The sequence below is a fragment of the Podarcis erhardii genome (genome assembly GCF_964252035.2).
Source record: "Podarcis erhardii genome assembly, chromosome: 1".
Taxonomy (NCBI): Eukaryota; Metazoa; Chordata; class Lepidosauria; order Squamata; family Lacertidae; genus Podarcis; species Podarcis erhardii.
In genome coordinates, this window is record NC_138497.1 from 27908948 (window position 1) to 27928224 (window position 19277).

General features: G+C 43.1%; 1 protein-coding gene across 1 annotated transcript in view; it reads left to right on the forward strand.

The window, feature by feature from the left end:
* Positions 1-2407: 2407 nt before the first annotated feature.
* The window catches only part of SEL1L (SEL1L adaptor subunit of SYVN1 ubiquitin ligase), a 36074-nt gene continuing 19204 nt past the window's right edge, over positions 2408-19277 (forward strand). Inside the window, exons 1-9 of the mRNA XM_081856836.1 lie at positions 2408-2602; positions 9191-9228; positions 9942-10167; positions 13319-13486; positions 14376-14481; positions 15597-15759; positions 17043-17096; positions 17192-17251; positions 18634-18715. Coding sequence (XP_081712962.1) covers positions 2497-2602; positions 9191-9228; positions 9942-10167; positions 13319-13486; positions 14376-14481; positions 15597-15759; positions 17043-17096; positions 17192-17251; positions 18634-18715 — 1003 coding nt within the window. The 5' untranslated portion in view covers positions 2408-2496. The remainder of the gene's footprint in view (positions 2603-9190; positions 9229-9941; positions 10168-13318; positions 13487-14375; positions 14482-15596; positions 15760-17042; positions 17097-17191; positions 17252-18633; positions 18716-19277) is intronic.

Consider the following 19277-nt stretch of genomic DNA (forward strand, 5'->3'; position numbering starts at 1 on the left):
AGCACGGTTTCCCATAGGAATGCATTGAAAATCAATTAATGCGTTCCTAGGGAGACCGCCTTCAGACCAGGTCCGGGGACAGTCTGTCCCCGGACCTCTTCTGAAGGCTGGCGGGGGGGGGGGGAGAAGGACTTTTCTCCCCACCGCCAGCCTTCAGAACAGCCTTCTGAAGGCTGGCGGTGGGAAGAAAAGCCCTTCTCCCGCCGCCAGCCTTCAGAAGAGTTCCTGCAGGGCTGCCTAGGCTGCGGATAGCAGCCTGCTGCCCGGTGCGAGGGACGCTCTGAAGCAGAGCGCCTCTCGCGCGGGGCAGACATTCGCAGCTTGGGGAGCCCTGCAGGACTTCCCCGCAGGGCTCTCCAAGCTGCGGATAGGGGCAGCAGGCTGCTATCCGCAGCTTGGAGAGCCCTGTGGGGAACTCTTCTGAAGGCTGGCGGTGGGAAGAAAAGCCCTTCTCCCGCCGCCAGCCTTCAGAAGAGTTCCTGCAGGGCTGCTGAAGCAGAGCGCCCCTCACGCGGGGCAGACATCTGCAGCTTGGGGAGCCCTGCAGGACTTCCCCGCAGGGCTCTCCAAGCTGCAGATAGGGGCAGCAGGCTGCTATCCGCAAGCCTTCAGGACAGGTCCGGGAACAGAGGAGAAGGCGCGCTGCGCTTCCCCGCTGTCCCCGGAGATTTCCCTATGGGCTTTCGTCTTGCGAAGCAAGCCCATAGGGAAATTCGTCTTGCGAAGCCGCTAAACCCTCCCGGTATGCCCCACGGAGTGCCTCAAGGTCCATAAATAGCAACACCCTAGTGGTCCCAGGCCCTAAGGAAGTTAGATTGGCTTCAACCTGAGCCAGGGCCTTTTCAACTCTGGCTCCGGCCTGGTGGAACGCTCTGCCTCATGAGACCAGGGCCCTGCAGGATCTGATTTCTTTCCGCAGGGCCTGTAAGACAGAGTTGTTCCACCTGGCCTTTGGCTTGGAGCCAATTTGATTCCCTCCCTCCCTCCCTCTCTCTCTTTCTCTCTTTTTTTTTTCTTTTCTTTTCCTTCTCCTCCTGTGACGAGGCTACATTTTAATATTTTAATGTTCCATTATTTTAATGTTGTATTTTATTTTTGTTTTTAAGTTGTAATCTTTCTTCTTGTTTTTATTATTGTTTGTAAGCCGCTCTGAGCCCGGCCTTGGCTGGGGAGAGCGGGGTATAAATAAAAAATTATTATTATTATTGTAAAAAATCGGAAAACGCTTTCGTCTTGCGGGTTTTTCGTTTAGCGAGGCATTCATCTTGCGGGGCACCACTGTATAGTATATTTCCATTTTCACTGAAAGGGAAATGTGAACTATTCAAAACTAAAGGGGAGGGACATATTTCCCTACATGAAAAATACCGAAGAAGCAAAGAGTATGGACTTCTGCCTTTGCTACTATCTTGAGGGGGAGGCGGGGGACGACAGCATGCTGTATTATCACAAGGAAAGGTAATAATTCACTATTCATTATTCCTGGAAAGGTGTCAATTCAAGCCTCACTAGATCAGAACCAGTTACAGGTAGGTAGCCGTGCTGGTCTGCCGTAGTCGAAACAAAATTTTAAAAAAATCCTTCCAGTAGCACCTTAGAGACCAACTATGTTTGTTATTGGTATGAGCTCAGAACCAGGCTTTCAGAGAAAGCAGCTTCAGACGACGGAGTTTGACTCTAAACTTTTGTGTCTCTATAGCTTCGTTTCTCTAATTATTTACAGGCATTGTGGGTAATGTAGTTTCCTTAACGTGGCCTTTGGGAAGGGTATCCTAGACGCGTTCGATACACTCGCGCGCCTTCGCACAATGCCTTCTGGCTATTGTAGTCCTTCCTGTTCCTGCTGCTCGCGTTGCCCTGCCTGTGTTAGGTGAGGTCTCCGCGAGATCAAAGGGCTATAGTCTCAATGTCCTTGATACATCTACTTGCGGTTCAAGATTGCTCTTAGTCGATTCCTCCATGTAAGGGGCAGAGGTGGTGGAAGGACACCAGTGCAGGCACCCGTATGAAAACAAGAGAGGGTTAGAGGCTCCCTTTAGATGCAGTGCTCTTCAGCAGCGGTATATTTCATGGCTCACGGCTTTCCATTAATTTAGCCGGGCTCTCATGGGTAGGGAACTTCGATCGGCAACCGGAAGCAATATGCTTTTCGTACTATATCTCTTTGGGCGCCGAACTTTGCGGCTTCCTTCTCCGCACCCGATTGGCCGGGGCGGGCAGGCCAGTGACGCGAGCGTCGGCCTCGGCGGCTTTTCGTCCAATTCCGACAGGCCATGTCGAGGAACGGTTCGGCCAATGGGACCGCGGCGCTCTTCGACGCCGGCGGCTGGCCACTAGGAGCCCGGCTTGGCGCGGGCGCCTTGCTGAGGCGGTGGCGCGCGATTGGCTGGCCGCGTGGTTACTCGAGTGGGCGGGGCGGGAGCCGTGGCTCCCCTCACGGCGCAGCGGCGTTGGTGTCTCTTCTCACGGCGGGGGAAGGAACCCTCAGAGACAGGGATGGAGCCGGCCAGGCGGGTCGCGGCGCCGTCGCTGCTGCTGCGGGCCACGGCGGCGTTAGCGTTGTTGTTGTTGTTGTTATCGGCTCCAGGCCTTGCCGCTGCTGGTCAGTAATGGCGCTCCTGGCGGGGCCTCGCCTTCCTGGGGCCGAGTTTGGGGAGGGGGAGGGAGTGACAGGCGGTTGGGAGAGGGCGGGGGGGCGGCGGCCTTCACCACCTAGGGGCTGAGAGGGAGGCCGAGGGAGGGGGATCTCCCCCCGTTACACCCCCCCCCCACACACACACCTGTCTTGCAGGGTCAGCATCACCCTCATTGAAATTGCTTGTACGGTGCCTTGTCAAATTAGGCTTCACCTACGCCATAGGTCATGCTCCGTAGGGCACCTGGCATTGTGCTTCCCGGTGAATTTGGAGAGCAATAGTTGGGGGAGACCAGCCTGGTCTTCTCATCCATTGCCCGGAGAAGGAGCAGCTGCATGCAGCTTCTTGCTTGCTGGCACCTACCCTGCCAGAGATCGCTAGGAAACTAAAAACTAGTGCCTGAGTTTGCTGCTGCCGCCGCCGCCTCCCTCCCATCCCCTTTTTTTTTTGTTTGTTTTGCGGTAGATTGTAAGCCCGGGGAAGGAGAGGTCTTGTTAATTGATCTCTCTGAGCTGATTCGGGCTAGCAAGTGGGGCGAAGATACTTCAGATGTGTGAATAAATGGGACTGTTGTAACTTGGCTGCACCAAGAGATGCAACCTTTGGGGACATGGCTGGCCCGATGCTGCTTTTCTTCTGTCTCCTAAATTACTTTTAAATTGAAATATTGCTGCCTTTCTTCTCTTCCGCGTCCCGTACACACACACTCACGCTGACTCAGGTGGGTTTATGTTGTGCAGCATAGCAGCACATTTGACATTTCATGAGTTGACTGAAGGTGTTTCATTCTAATTCCCATGCATAACGCCTGTCACTTACCTATTCTTGCCACTTACCCAAAGTAACAGAGCCCTCCCGCCTTTGCCCGCTCCCTAACAGACGTTAACGTTCTATGCTAATAGATTGGTGGTGAGTGGCAGGGAGACAAGTGCACTTAAACTTGACAAAGTGCACACATGGAATGTGTATATGGGCAAGGGTGTCCTTGTAGCCCATATTCTGTTTAAATAAGGCTTGTGTCTAAAGCTTGGGCAGAAAAGAGAGAAGACCCTAGACTCTACAGTATTGGAATGTAGGGGACTTCACGTAGCAGGTAATCCACTAAGCTGCCTTGCTTGGGCCATGGGAAAAGATGTTGGATTTTACTCCCACATACTTATGTAGGTGAATTTTGGCGTCCCAGTGATTTCTTCATATGCCTCTCTGGTTCATTTGTTCCTGTGGGTTTGCTGGCAGGAGGCAGTGAATTCACTTGCTGGTGATGCAGCAAAGAGCCCAAATGAATTGGATACTCATAACAGATGGCACTCAGAGATTCATAACACTGGTCAGTGGGGCACAACTTTATTCATTTATTTAATGGAATTTGTATAACCACGTAATTGTAAAGACCTCTCAGTGGTTTACATAAAATAAAATATGCATTAAAGTTAGCAATAAAAGTCAAAGTTAAAAACAATCCAGCAAAAATCAAACTATAAATAAGATCAGTAGTTAAAATGTATTAAACGATGTATTAAAATACATGTTAGTGTTACATATCTGAATTGACTTGCCCAAACAAAAAAGTTTTTAGTAGGCACTGAAAACAATACAGCAGATGCATACACCTGCCTAATGTCAGTGTACAGGGAGTTCCAGAGTGTCACAATGAAAGTGATTCCTTACAAGTGCAGAATAACACTTTGTGTCAGATCAAAGTGAGCATTTATGGGGTAAGGCAATCCTAAAGTAAATGGTTCCATGCTGTTATGAGTTTTATATATGAAAAGTAACCCTTTGAATTTCAGATTGGCAGTTAATGCAGATCTTTGTACAGAGATAATGTCTGGATGGGCATGTAGCTGAGGAAAGATAAGGGGTTGGAGAGTGTCTGCATATTGAATAGCTAACCCAGGGGCAGCGGTTGCAAGTAACTGGTTATTTTGAATGTATAGTGTACCTTTGAATGTATTTTACACTGCAACAACACCACTGCATGTATGTTGCTAAAACCAGAACACTTACTAATCCCTTTTTCATATGCACGGTAGCTCAATTTTATAGTTTTATCTCAGCCTAAAGATTCATTGGCCGTTTTCTTTTCCCATCCTGTTAAACAACTTAATGTGGAAGTTTTAATTACTAGCATAGCTGTCAACTTTTCCCTTTTCTTGCGAGGAATCCTATTCGGAATGAGGGAATTTCCCTTTAAAAAAGGGAAACGTTGCCAGCTATGAATTACTAGTACTGTGAGCAATTTTCTGTGCTACTTGGCAACTTATCTCAACCAAAGATATGATTAGCTGTTTTAAACTAGCCATCTGGACTTTTCCCATAAGTATTTTTTAGGATAATCAGTTCTGTGAAGCAGAAGAAAGGAATCAATCAATGTGGCTAGTTGTGTTATGCAGGAAGTGTGTTTCAGGGTTCTCTTTTTATCCTTTACAATGACCAAGACACTAAAAAGGAAAGTTACCAAACAGTAACTTCTGCTCATGCAATAGAACTTCCCTTCCCTCTTCTTCCCTTCATCCCCCAATCTACTCTGGAGGGTTGAGAGAATCTCCAGAACAGATTTGTGAGGGTGAGGATGGCCGCAGTTGGTGTATGGTGGGTGGAGAAGTTCCATGACATGAATGGAAGTGGTTCTGCAGATGCAATGACTTCATTGGATAAGCCCATTCACATGCAATGTGTCATCCTCCTATCTTCTGGTACAAGCATTTTAATACTTGTGAAGTTTTGGTTGCCATACAGTAATTAACTTTGGAATAAGGTTTTTTTAATGCAAACCCTTTCCCACAAAAATACCACATTTTTCTAGATGGATGTAGATTTATGTTACAGTCCTTGCATTTTGCAATTCATAAGTTAAACACACAGGGTGATAGCCAACTAAATTGTATTCAGAGTCAGCCAATTGAAATCTATGGACTTAAGTTCAAGTTTATTTATTTCAGTCGGTCTACTTGACTTCATTAGATTTCACTCAAAGTATATTTAAAAAGACCAGTTGGCAAAAGTGCACAGCTCAAGACAAGACTGAAATCTGGAATTGGCTCTAGATATTCCAGAGTGTGTGTATGGTCAATTTGTCAAAGGCTTCCTTAAATACTCTAATAACATGCTGACAAATACCCGAGATGGGTTTTGAAAGCATCAGTCATGTGATCCAGCAGGAAGTCTGCTCATAAAGCCTTTCAGGGACAAGAACATCTAGTTTCTGTCTCTTCAACCTTGAGAAAGTTTATGGCACTTCCTGGAAATAAGGAATCAGAGACCGTAGCTATTTTGACTTTAGAGGTAATTTGCCTATCTTTGTTCCAGTTTTGGTTTTTTGTTGGGGGGTTTTAAAACAGCAATGTACATTTCAAGATGTCTCCACTGCTTCTCCACCCCCAAAAGAGCTCTCCAACAGAGACAAACACACACAAACCCGAAACCCAGGCTCCCAACCTAGCCTGGGGAACATCTCTTTTCACCCTGCTCCTGACCACACTACAGAGAGCAGGTGGATTCAGGGCTTCTGAATGCTACTTAAACACATTCCAAGCAAGAAGGATCCCTGCAAAGCAGACCCCTGCAACTACCAAGACTGCACCCTTGGTGTGCAATTCCTGCAGTGCTGCTGCCCATGCTCGACTTCTATAGTAGGCCTGCTTGGCATCCCCATTCTGGCATTCCCCACGCCCACATTGTTGCCCCCAACATGTCCCTGCTCAGTGTGGTTCAGGCCCCAGCTGTTTCCACAGCCACCAGTGCCACCTTCTCCCACTCTATGACTGCCACTTGCCCAACAGTTGGGCCACTTGCTGCATTATGGGAAGCAACCACTGAAGCTGGACCAACTCACTCACCCCTCAGTTGACACTGACATCAGATGTCACCATGACTCTGGAGGCCAGAGATTGACTGTCCTTTGGCACTGGCTCAGCACAGGGACAGTAGCCAGCTCTTCTCCTCTCCTGATTCTGGGGTTAGGTTTTCTCTTCCTGCAAATCCCAGCAGCTATTTTGTGCAGGGTTCAGTTCAGTTTGACCCTGTGTGTGTGTGTGTTCCCCTGCTGGGAACAGGCACACTCAGCCAGAACTCCTTGAAAGTCCTCTTGCAGACAGTCCTGGGCTGCCCTTTGCAGATGCTGGCTGACTCTCCTTCCCACACAGTCCTAGATTGCTCAAGGTGACTTGGCCTGGGGTTATCTTGACTCAATTTGGTCCAAACACAGATCAGCCTGTTTCAGTGTGGGCTTTGGCTGAATCCAGTGTACAGCCCTGTTACTTTTATACCAAATATGGTTACAGTATTTTCAGGTGTTGTTTTTGTAAAATATTTTTAATACTATATTCAAACAAAAACCAGGAAGACATTACAAGTAATTGCAAGTGTAAGAACACTGATGGGAATGAGCATGTTATATCATACTGCTATCCAGAATGCAGAAAAGACACTTCTCAGTTTTGAAAGTTTTAGCCCACCATCTGGATTCAAAATGTCATATGATGATAACCAAATATAGATCACCTCTATGTTTCAGGAACTATTGTGCCAAATTGGGTGATGGTCTCTTCAGAGTTGTCTCAAACGCCACAGTTTGGACTCATCACACCAGATTGGGTGGTCGCATCAAACTGGGCAATGATACCGAACCCATAGATGGACATGAATGTCTTCTGACATTCAGAAGACATCTTAAGGCAGCCCTGTTCAGATGGGCAGGGTATAAATAATAAATTATTATTATTATTATTATTATTATTATTATTATTATTATTATTATTATAAATTATTATGGACAAACCACTTTCCAAAACATATAATGGAAAGTCAAAATAAATACGAGCAGGGTAAGCTTCCAAATAGCCGTATATCCGTATATGAATACTCATAATTATTTTACTCACATTATTTTAAAAGAAATTTACTTTTTTTGTTGGGCAGATAAAATGTCAATCTGTTTTCTAGGAGTTTAATACTGGGAACAGTAACAGAGTCAATGAGCCCTTCTCCACCAATTTTTGTTTCACATATCAATCAATTGTTGAACTTAAGGGAAAAACTGTATAAGTACTAAAAAAAACAACTAAATAAACTTGACCTGTTTTTCTCCTTGCTTTGGAAAGAACATCTATTTGCTAACAATCAGCTGTGTTTGTCTACAACTTAATATAGAGCTTGTTCCTTCAGAGAGATGTTAACATGATGCAATGAGAATGAAACACTGCTTGCTTCACTCTTAAAGATACACATGAAAATACACTTACCAGTTCCGGTGGTTCAGTGGGTTCCATTTAAAATTATTTGTAACCTGATATTTTCTCTCTTTATACATCTTCTTAATATTAGTCTGCTTATATATGGAATTTATTACATAATCACTTCAGTTTCATAGTTATAAAACAAATAAATTTTCAAAGAAAAATAGACCTTGTATCGTCATTGCAGTTCTCTAGCAGGGTTTTTTCCAGTGCAAGCAGAACTGCTCATTAAAAATCTTGATGAAATCGTATCTGCTTAGGATTTGCACTGTCTGCCACTAGGTGACTTCTAATAATGTGGTATCCCCCCCCCCCCCCGAGCTGCTTCTACATCTCTTCCATGAAGACTCAGAATGACTGGCTTGGCATTAAATAAAGCAGCAGATTTAACTTTTATAAGTAAACTGAAACCAAAGTTCTCACTGCTAACCTGCAAGCTTTATGAAAACAGATAATATAAGATAAAAAGAAAGTATTTCTTTACACAGCACAGAGCATTTGGTTGATCACTGTAAGAACAGGATGCTAGACTAGATGGGCCACCAGCCTGTTTCAGAAAGCTCATCTTAGGTTATCAGTGTCCTTTTTGTGAGCTATTCTATGAAATGCTATTTTTTTGGTTCTTCTATGACGCGGGTGGTGCTGTGGTCTAAACCACAGATCCTGGGGCTTGCCTATCAGAAGGTCAGCGGTTCAAATCCCCGTGACAGGGTGAGCTCCCGTTGCTCGGTCCCAGCTCCTGCCAACCTAGCAGTTTGAAAGCACGTCAGAGTGCAAGTAGATAAATAGGTACTGCTCCAGCGGGAAGGTAAACGGCGTTTCTGTGCACTGCTCTGGTTCGCCATGTGGTGCTAGCCACATGACCCAGAAGCTGTATGCTGGCTCCCTCAGCCAGTAAAGCGAGATGAGCACCGCAGCCCCAGAGTCATCCGCAACTGGACCTAACGGTCAGGGGTACCTTTACCTTTACCTATGATCAGTAGAGCTATAAAATTAAGAGCTTGTCTCTAATACAGTGTATTATTTCTAGAATATATTTTATACATTGCAGAGATCAGGTGCCAATAAAAGATACCAATATCTACAATCAACTTAAACTGTTGAGTGACATTTGGGATGGGAGAATAAGTGTTCTACCACGCTTTTGATGGGAGCATGATTTGTTCAGATATTTTGTTTTTGAAATTGTAAAAATTTACAAATTTAAACAGAGGCTTTGTGTGGCTGATACTTTCCAGGAGATTCCCGTTCTGTTCAATAAAATTTAGGTGCCTTTGTTCCATCTAACTTATATTAAAGTACTATTTAATTTTGCAGATGAAGAAGGAACTCAAGAGGAGCCCTTTGAATCAAAGGTGAGCACGGAATCTCTGTGTGTGATTCTTGCTGATGAAAACCAATATGAATTTTCCAGTTAGCAACAGGTGACAAAAGAATTATTAGGTGGAATGTAAAAAGAGCAATAAATATACATACATACACACAAGTACCTTAGACTATAATCATAATTGCTCCATGACATGGAGCAGAAACAGTAATTTCAACTTGGATTTTAAAAAATGGTGGGCAAGATCCAGCATTGCATGAATGGACATCCAGTAGTGCAAAGAGTCTTCTTCATTTTGTCTTCCAAACCCTCCAGATGTCCCTGCTATGGCAGGTTGGGATACCCTCCAGAGCAGATCTGGGGGGGGGGGTGCAGGGGTTTGAGGATGGAGAGGAGAAACCAAAGTTCTTTTGCATAAGAAAATGGTCATAATCTGATCTCACCAAAAGAAATTTGGGGCTGGGGTAGGATAGTGTAGTAGGAAATAGATGAGCTGCTGTGAGTAGAGAGCAGGTTTACATGTTAAATCAATAGACTAGATTCTGAAAGTAAGTCTGAGTGAGTGAACAGGGCACATATTCAAAATAAGAAGAATGCTCAAATCCTTTGACTCTTTGAATGCATTTAGTGTATGCCTAAATATGAAAAACCCCAGCTTTGTTTGCATTTGTCAAAAATCTGCATATGATAGGTGATCAGAAGCTTTTATCTACTTAATTCTCCCTGCTGCTCATTCCCTAGACAACCTTGCCTTCTGAGGAACAGGTGAAAGACCATTCAGCTGGAACCCATGTGGTAGCAGGTCAGATCTTCATTGACTCTGATGAACCTGAGTCTCACATTGAAGATGGAGAGAGTTTCAGAAGCCAAGAGGAGGAAAAGGAAAGAACTTTGGAGGAGCTAAATTCTCTAGAACTGTCATCCCTATTAAATAAGGATTTGGAAGAGGTAGAAGCACAAAAAGCAGGTAATCTTGGTTGGTTGGTTGGTTGGTTGGTTGGTTGGTTGGTTGGTTATAAGTTGCTTTGGGTTGCCCTGTGCAAGATAAAAGTGAATTAATGACTAAATAAAAAAAATAAGTTTTGGGCTTGTGTTTCCCTGCAAGAATATTTCTTTGCTTGAGCTGTGTAATTGAAGTTTTATAACTTTTCACAAGTTGAATTTAAAAAATTAAGAGTAAAACTGGTAAAACTCCTCAAGAATAGTAGGAAATAGTGACCTGTGGTCTCAGCTTTTCACTGGCTTGATGTGGTTTATTCAGTCCATTAATGGTGACAAATACTATTCCTTGGGTTGCATCAGTTTCAGTGGTAGAAGATCCAATTCTTCTCGTCGAAGTTTGTTTCTATTAATTATAGAACATAAAGCTGGAATAAGTAAGGGTATGGAATTGTGGCATCAGAATTGCTAATATTCCCTTTTGATACAGGTTTAAAGTGGCACTGCTTTGTTTAGCTGTGTAGTCAACCCCCTTTCATTCCTTGCATTCACCACAGGGCTACAGAATCAGTTGGTTTAGAATCATAGAATTGGATGGGTCATCTAGTCGAGGAATCTCAACTAAAGATCCAGGGTTGCCATACGTCCGGAATTTCCCAGACATATCCAGAATACAGTCAGCAGCAGTGTCTGGGCAAAAAAAGCTCAACAACTCTCCCTCCTTAACAAACTCCAAGGAAGGAGAGTCCACAGCCTCCCATGGAAATTTGATCTAAACAAAACTGGCAAAAAGAGAATCTTCAAATGTTTAAAGACCAGTTGGCATTTATGAGGATTTGAACTTTAGGGATAGGAATGGAAGGCTGTTTTTCGGCTTGTTAGTTCATGGTGAGGAAAAGTACAAAATGTTGATGGAGCCTACTTAAGGAACAAGTCTGCTTTTCATAGCTCAATCGTAGGGCTGCTTTGCACCAGTTCTAGCTTTAATAAGGGGAAGGCTTGTGGCAAGAGGCAAGCGGCTTGTGAGTCTGCAGAGCCTCTTTGGTTGCAATCTCTTTATATGAGAATAAAGCCAGCTGAAGATATAAGATTGCGCTGTTATGGTCTTAAACGTGGAACTGAGTACAGGGAAAGCGAATGTGTATAAAACTCTCAGATATTTCCCACCTCTAGAAGAGCATTAGAGAGGTTTAAGTGTAAAGATATGCAAAAATCTGTTTATTTCCAAAGAACAGTCAACATTGCTTTTTTATCATAGTTAAGTGCATTTTACTCTTACGTTTCAAAATAAAACACACTCTACAGTATCTTTAAATTGATTCATATATGTTGTTGTTGATGATGATGGTGATAATAATAATAATAACAACAATAACAATAAGTAGTAGTAATAGTAAAAAAAGGTAAAGGACCCCTGTATGGTTAAGTCCAGTCAAAGGTGACTGAGGTGTGGCACGCATCTCGCTTCAGGCCGAGGGAGCCGGTGTCCGCAGACAGCTTTCTGGGTCATGTGGCCAGCATGACTGAACCGCGTCTGGTGCAATGGAACACTGTGGCGAGTGCCAGTGTGCACAGAAATGGTGTTTACCTGCCTGCCACAGTGGTACCTATTTATCTACTTGCACTGGTGTGCTTTTGAACTGCTAGGTTGGCAGAAGCCAGGGCAGAGCAACCCCCTTGTGCGGATTCAAACCGCCAACCTTCTGAACAGCAAGCCCAAGAGGTTCAGTGGTTTAGACCACAGCGCCACCCACTCCCTGGTGGTGGCGGTGGGTAGTAGTAGTAGTAGTACTAGTATACACACGAGTCACCATTGTAGTTTAACTGGCAAGTGGCTGACAGTTTTTGTCCATTACTGTCAGCTACTCAGTGCAAAGAATATCCAGTGTTAATAAAGTGTATTGAACCTGGAATCTCCCAGAGGTTTGAAACTGCAAGCAAAGCAGTAGTCACTAAACTGTTATGAAACCTTTTTAGATATCTAATTATAACATGCTTGAGAATAGATGTGCTTCATGCATGATAAACACAGGATGTGTAGCCTGATTTTAACTTCTCTCCTAATGCCACGTCAACTATAATCACTGACTTTATGTAACTTTCAGACTAGCGTTACATCTGAAAACGACTCATAGAAACCTAAAGCTGCACAAATCCAAAACTGTTTTCTCCTTCTGTTAAGAAACTTTGGCAATATCCATTGTCACACCAGCAGATGCAACAGGACTTTATCCCTTCCCCCTCTGGAGCAGGAGTTTGGGGGCATACTGGGAGCTGTAGGGTGGGAGGAGAAGAGAAAGTTGCACAAGTAGAGGTTCCATATGCCCAGATTTCATTAGATGCTAGGATTGAACAGCCCCCATCACAGAGGAGAGGTGCAGGGAGCTTCTCTCTTTAAACAAGCACAGTGGTAACTGATATAGGCACTTTTTCTGGTTTGATGAGCAGATTGCACCTTTTCCTGGTCCTACCTCCACTTCTGCTACTGGCCCCAAAGGTTTGGCAGGCCTTCCCCTATGTCTTTAGCACAGAAAGACCTGTTGAATTCAAGCAGATGTGAGAGAGGTTTCCTCTGTAATCAACTTAATCAAGCAATTGCCTTATAATAGGTGTGTCAGTGAGAATTTCACTTTACAGTGCTTTGTTTCTCCTGGTTATTGAATTCTTCTGAATATCAAATTGCTTTTCAGCTTGATAATTAATAACAGGAAATATGTACACTGTATGTGAGAGTGTTCAGAGCTGCCTAATGTGTCTGAATTGCTATGCAACAGCAATAAGACATGGTGTAAACAACTTTGCACACATGTGGTCCTTTTGCTGCCAGGCGATAATTACTAATTAGTGAACTACCAGTCTCGTGTGTGTGATTTCCTGAATTATTGTAATTTCCAGAGCTTCTAACTAATCCTAACTGTGTACTCCTATTGAATTCAGTGGGGTTTATTCCCAGGGAAGTTGGGATAAGATTGCCATACTGAAAATTGATACTTTGATTTAGGTTGCAATCTTATAGACAGTTTCTACATTTTGAAAGGAAAATACCAAAAGATGCCACATGTTCTATTTTAACTAAACGCTAGGTAAAAACAAACTCTTAGCAGCAGTTGAGCTCCTTCCTTCAAGATATGTTAATAATGCAAGATATGTTGGGTTGTTGTTGCTGTTGCTGTTTTTAGTTTTGACAGCCATTGGAGGAACTGCAGATGGTGAGCCATGCTACTTCCCCTTTCTTTTTCTGGAGAAGGAATACTCAGAATGTACTGCAGATGGAAGGGAAGACGGTAGACTCTGGTGTGCAACAACCTACGACTACAAAGCTGATCAAAAGTGGGGCTTCTGTGAAAGTAAGTATGGCAGCTATGCTAAGAGATTCCATTATTGAGCTGCGTGAGATTAAGTCAATGAATGGTGCTGAGACAGAAATTGAATACCTGTTCTTATAACAATAGGACTTGGGGGTCATCTGCTGAAGTTATTTGGGACAGACAAAATAATAAGTGGATTTGGCTCCTCCAAGGTCTGGTGGTGGCCAGTGGCTTAGATGGCTCTAACAGGAGATTAGCCAGATTATTTGGGGAACCTCCAAGTACCCAGTGTTGAAAACAAAACAAGATGAGGTCACTGTTGCCTTTTTGCTTTGTGAATTTCCCTTGATCTAGCTGCTTTCCCACTGTTTCCTCCACAGTGGTGGGAAAGTAGCTGGAAAAGGGTGCTTTTTACTTAACAAAAAGCTGTGGGGACTAAACTTGGAACTGACAGCAGCATGCAGTTTGGTGTTAAGGAACTGTAAATTAACCTTACTGGGAGAATAAAAGTTGCTCTGGTCACCATGAAGCAGTAAATATATCTTCACTTAACAGTTACATGAAAAAAGTGGAAGTAAGCATAATTTCTTTTTTTCAAGCGGAGGATACGATTTTACTTTCCAGAGTTCAAGAAGATGTTTGTCACTCTTTTTAACATGACCACCAAACTCTGTGCTAGGTATACTTTTGACTATTTTCAGTTCATGGTTAACTTTGTTTTCTTCTGAGCCTTTCCCCTTTTGCCTTCTGCAAGACAAAGAAATATGAAGCACAGTGGTTTGTTAAAAGCACAGGAACCCAGTGTGAAATATGTAGGTTGTGGCATTCTGTATCAGCCGAGATAGCTGCCCTGAGAACAGTGTGAGCAGTTTCGTGGTGGCTAAAGTATTAATTATTCTTTTTTATACTTTTCTTTAAAAAAAAAAAGCTGAAGAAGAATCTAATAGGAGAAGACAAATGCAAGAGGCAGAGGATGTTTACCAGACTGGAATGAAAATCCTTAATGAAAGCAGTAAAAAGGCCCAGAAGAAAGAGTGAGTTACATGTGTGTGAGAGAGAAAGAGAATTAGGCCAGTTTTAAAATTTATAAATGTGACTGGCCAACTTTATTTTATACTGCTAAAATTTTGTTTTCAATTGCAAATAATACATAAAGAGGAATGCAGTGGTTTCAAATCCAACTTCATAGAACTGTTGCACTTACGGGGAGCAAGTGAAATTTTAAATAACTGTTGTGATGAGTTTAACTTGTCTCATCCAAGTATATGAGTAACTGTGATCTTGGATAGGTGGCAGAAAAGCCCAAGAAGGATCCGTAACCTGGGCACAGCTGCTGAGAAGGCTTCTTTCTACATTCTCACCAGACATGCCTTAGAGATAGTTGTTTACAGTCTCAAGTGGGAGCTTCCATATGTAGGTCTTCCATGCTAGAACGGAGGAACTGCCTCCATACCCTAAAACTACTTGGGTTCTGGCTATCTAGGAAACAAGCAAAGAACATTTGTTGTATGATACTGGCTCCTTGGATCCTTTCCTGTGTAGGTTTTGGCCTGGTTTTGTGACTGAAACTTACTTTGTTACAGTGGTGGGTGGTCCATGCTATGAACTGGGCAATGTTGTGTTTTTCTGTTGGTTCTGCTGGACCTCTCCATGGCTCTCAGTACCTTCCACTATGGTATTCTCTAGGGCAGAGCTTTCCAAACTATGTGTCACAACATATTAGCATGTCAGCTGCAGTGTGTAGTTGTGTCACCTGAACGCTCCCCACACTTCTCCTGGGGCTGGAAAGGGGTTAGTTTAACCTCCAGTTTTCCAATAAAACTGAATTACTGTGTTGCGAAATGATGCATATCTAAAAAGTGTGTCACCAACATGAAAAGTTCGGAAAGTTCTGCTCTGGGGGTATCTCACTGTGTTGGGAGAGGAGCACCATTTTATGCCTACCCCTACCTTGCATAGCAGATTGTTCCTGCTCAACTTTGTGCCCTTGCAGGATTCTACAAAATTTTGTCTTGTCCCCATGCTGCTTACTATCAACATGAAATCGCTGGTGCTGGGTGTCTGTGGATTTGGAGTTGGGTGTCATCACTTTGCAGATGATACTTACTTACTTACTTACTTATGTTCACACCTATTCTTTTTCTTTAAGAGCCTATCAGTATCTTATGAGAGCAGCTGACATGAATCATACAAAAGCAATGGAAAAAGTGTCTTACGCCATGTTGTTTGGGGACTACTTGAAGCAAAACGTTCGGTCAGCTAAAGAACTCTTTGAGAAACTGACTGAAGAAGGGTCTCCTAAGGGCCAAACAGTAGGTATACCTTAAAGTGTCCTCCTTTGTTAAGCAGTGTTTGAATGTTTGTAAAATTGCATATGACTTGCGTTGTGTAGTTTGTTCTAAGGAGTGTGCATTTCCTCTGCTCGTTGGCAGCCCTCCTTGCATGCAGTCTGCCAAAAGCAATGATCAACCTGTTTTGCTGTCACTGTTTCTGTGTTATAAGGCCTCATATACCTCCAGGGCACCTATGGCTGATGTAAGGTTTGCCTGCTCGTTTGGTGTTACCTAAAATAGTTTGCTCGTATCAAAGCACATGCTCAACTATCCACATAGATCGTGCTCAGTTGCTCTGAGAGGTATGGCAGCAGTTCTCAGGGTCAGCCAAGCAGGACAGGTGGTTTCAGTAAGAACTACATCTGCGTCATGTTCATACCATTTTTAAAGAGCTTCATAGACTTCAGCTAGGTTTTTTTCCTCTTCAGAAAGTAAAAATGAGGTTGTTAAAGTGATGCAGAATTACTTGTCTAAATTATACTTTTTCCTTAACGGCAAATTTATTACTGAGATTAGTAAAACCCGACTTTCCATTCCATTTTAATCTCTCAGCAAGCATATCACACCTTTTGGTATCCACCTAATCTTCACTGAGTTGGAGCCAAAATAAAATCCTGTGTGTAGCTGTGTGTGAGTTGGAGCCAAAATAAAATCCTGTTGGGGTTGGCGGGGCAGGGGGGTTAGCCCATCAAGGAACATAAAGGTTGCATTGTTGTGAGGTTTTCCTCCTATTCTCGCTGCAAGCCTATTTTTAGATTGGCTCACAGACAAACGAACTCTAAGGGTAGTAATCTCCATAATAAACTTTTAGCTTGTGTACCGTACTATGTTGCTTTCAAATTTAAGATTCAGGTGTTCCTTTCCTGGGCTGCAAATGTTCTGCCTGGTTACTGTTGTGAAATGCCTAGTTTGTTGACACTAACATAAACATGTTATGTGGACAATATTTCAAATCCTTTTACTTCAGAGGCTATGTACTGTTGCAAAAATCCATACTTTCCAAAAGAGTAGTTGTGTAAGTTTCTTGTAACACCTTAAAGATTAAATAATAATAAAAAAGACCTTGAGACTTACTCAAGCCAGATAAGCAACCCTTGCACTGCGCCTGAAAGGTCAGGTATATTGCATGGATATAATCCTGCTATCTGCATACTTTGTATTAACAGTAAATATATAAGCACAGTAACCTTGTAAAGCAGGTTGTAATGGTAGTTAAACCAGTCATGAAATTGCCACTTGTGAACTGTGTTCTTCCATTTCAGGCTCTTGGATTTCTCTATGCCTCTGGCCTTGGTGTTGATTCCAGCCAAGCAAAGGTATGGCAATTCTACTGATGTTTCCCCAAGTTTTTTTCTGATGAATATGCCAGTAAAAATAGTGTTATTAACCAGCCTCTGCTTTTTTTCTGTAGGCACTAGTTTATTACACTTTTGGTGCCCTTGGAGGAAATTTGATAGCGCATATGATTCTGGTAAGTCCATTTGTCATCTAACACACAAGTAATTGAATAAAACATGCAATGTAGCATAACACCAAAAGGAAAGCATATTACAATATCTAAAAGTACAAGGTGTTCCGTTCTGAAGCATTCGTTTTATTTTTATGGCTTAGTCTGTTTTTAAGTGCAACATTTCCATGTTTAATACTTGAGACCAGCTGGATAACTCAGTTGGTTGCAGCATGGTGCTGATAACACCAGGGTTGCAGGTTCAGTCCCCATACTGGAGAGCTGCATATTCCTGCATTGCAGAGGGTTAGACTAGATGATCCTCAGGGTCCCTTCCACCTTGGTGATCTCTTGTTTCTAAAGGCTTTTAAATCAGTCCCTTGGTATAAAATAATTGCTTCAAATCCTGCTGTATAAATAGTGCAGTTGCTCCTAACTTAACACTAAGAATGTGCAGCTGTGAATCGTCAACATCTCTCCTTAGACCACAGTTGAGGAGTCATCCCAGGGGAGTACATGCCAGCAGTGGCAGAGGCTAAAACAAAAGTGGGCAGGGACGCCACACAAAAGCACACTCACATTCAAGCTCTCTTTGGTACTGCTCAGCTGTTTTTCCTGATCAGCTGGACCACCAGGGGGCAGAGGTGAGGGAAGAGATCACTGTGAGAGGATGATGAAAGTTCACACTCTGGTTTAGCTATTATGGAAACAGCTGTGCAATGGCAAAGAAGGGACTTGGCGAACTGGTGCTTCAAGGCACTCCAAGCCTGTGGAGTACATGGCTGTGTGTCTCCTCCAATGCTCACAATGCTGTGCCACCTCCCCCTTCTAGCGGTGATTCTAGAAGACGGCACTTCTGTGGCCTTGCTTGAATCTCTGCTACGGATACGTTGGTGGTCTGGTCCAAACCACCAGTTCCCCTACCCCATGCATGAGACTGCTCGCAGCACAGGCAGCCTTTTGTTCCCAGTTGTCTACACAAACATGTTAACTTTCCTCATTTTTTTTTTTTAATGAGACATTCCTGCATGTGGTAGATTTTGGTCACATATGCAGGATGAGAAAGACACAATAAAATTTGGTTTTCGGTGGGTTCTCATAAGCCAAAGCTGCAAGCTATTATGCAGGGAACCACTGTGTGGATGTTTTTAAGAAAGCCTTGCATATTCAAAAATGCCAGAGTTGTAACTGTGTTCATAGTTTTTCATGAAAACAAAATCTGAACCTAGGACATTGAATATGATTGGCTTTCACCTTTTCTCTCTGTCACCATCTGCTTGAAATAAATTCAGTTATAAAACAGCAAGATCCGTTTTTTAAAATTTGTGTACTATTCCCAAATTGTGATGGATTTTTTGTTGTTGTCTTAATAGTAAGTTGGAATAACAAGAGTGGCTTCTTTCTAGGGCTACCGGTACTGGGCTGGGATAGGAGTCCTTCAAAGTTGTGAATCTGCTCTCACACATTACCGTCTAGTAGCCAATCATGGTATGTGTATGTTTGTTTAAACATCTATCTATATATTTCCCATTAATTAAAATGTCCACACTGAACTATGTGCTTGTCAAGGTAGATGTCAGTATGTGAAAGTATGGATATCTTTTTCTGTTCTTCAGTGTGCCTTGAACAGAAATAAGATTAGCCTCTTAACATAAAGTGAAGTTTGTACAACAGCCATTATTCATTTTTAGCAGGGCCAGACCATCCCATTTCTCCACCTGAGGTGAAACAGAAATGTGCTGCTCCTCTCTGCTTTGCCTGCCCCACCACTGCCAGCAGAAGTGATGGACCAGGCGGGATCTTAAGTTTCCACTGCCTGAGGTGGCTGCTTAACCCTGCCTCATGGGTGTGCCGGCTCTGATTTTTAGGTTGAACATAGAATCTGCACCGTGGCAAAAGCACAGAATACTTTTTGTAGCTCAATCTAGTTTTAAGAGATTCAGTCTCTACTGTCAACAATATCATATTGATTTAGGTTTCATTTCAGATTTATTGCCTACTTCTAACACACAAGGTATGGTTCTGTTACAGTTTTCTGTTTAATCTCTTG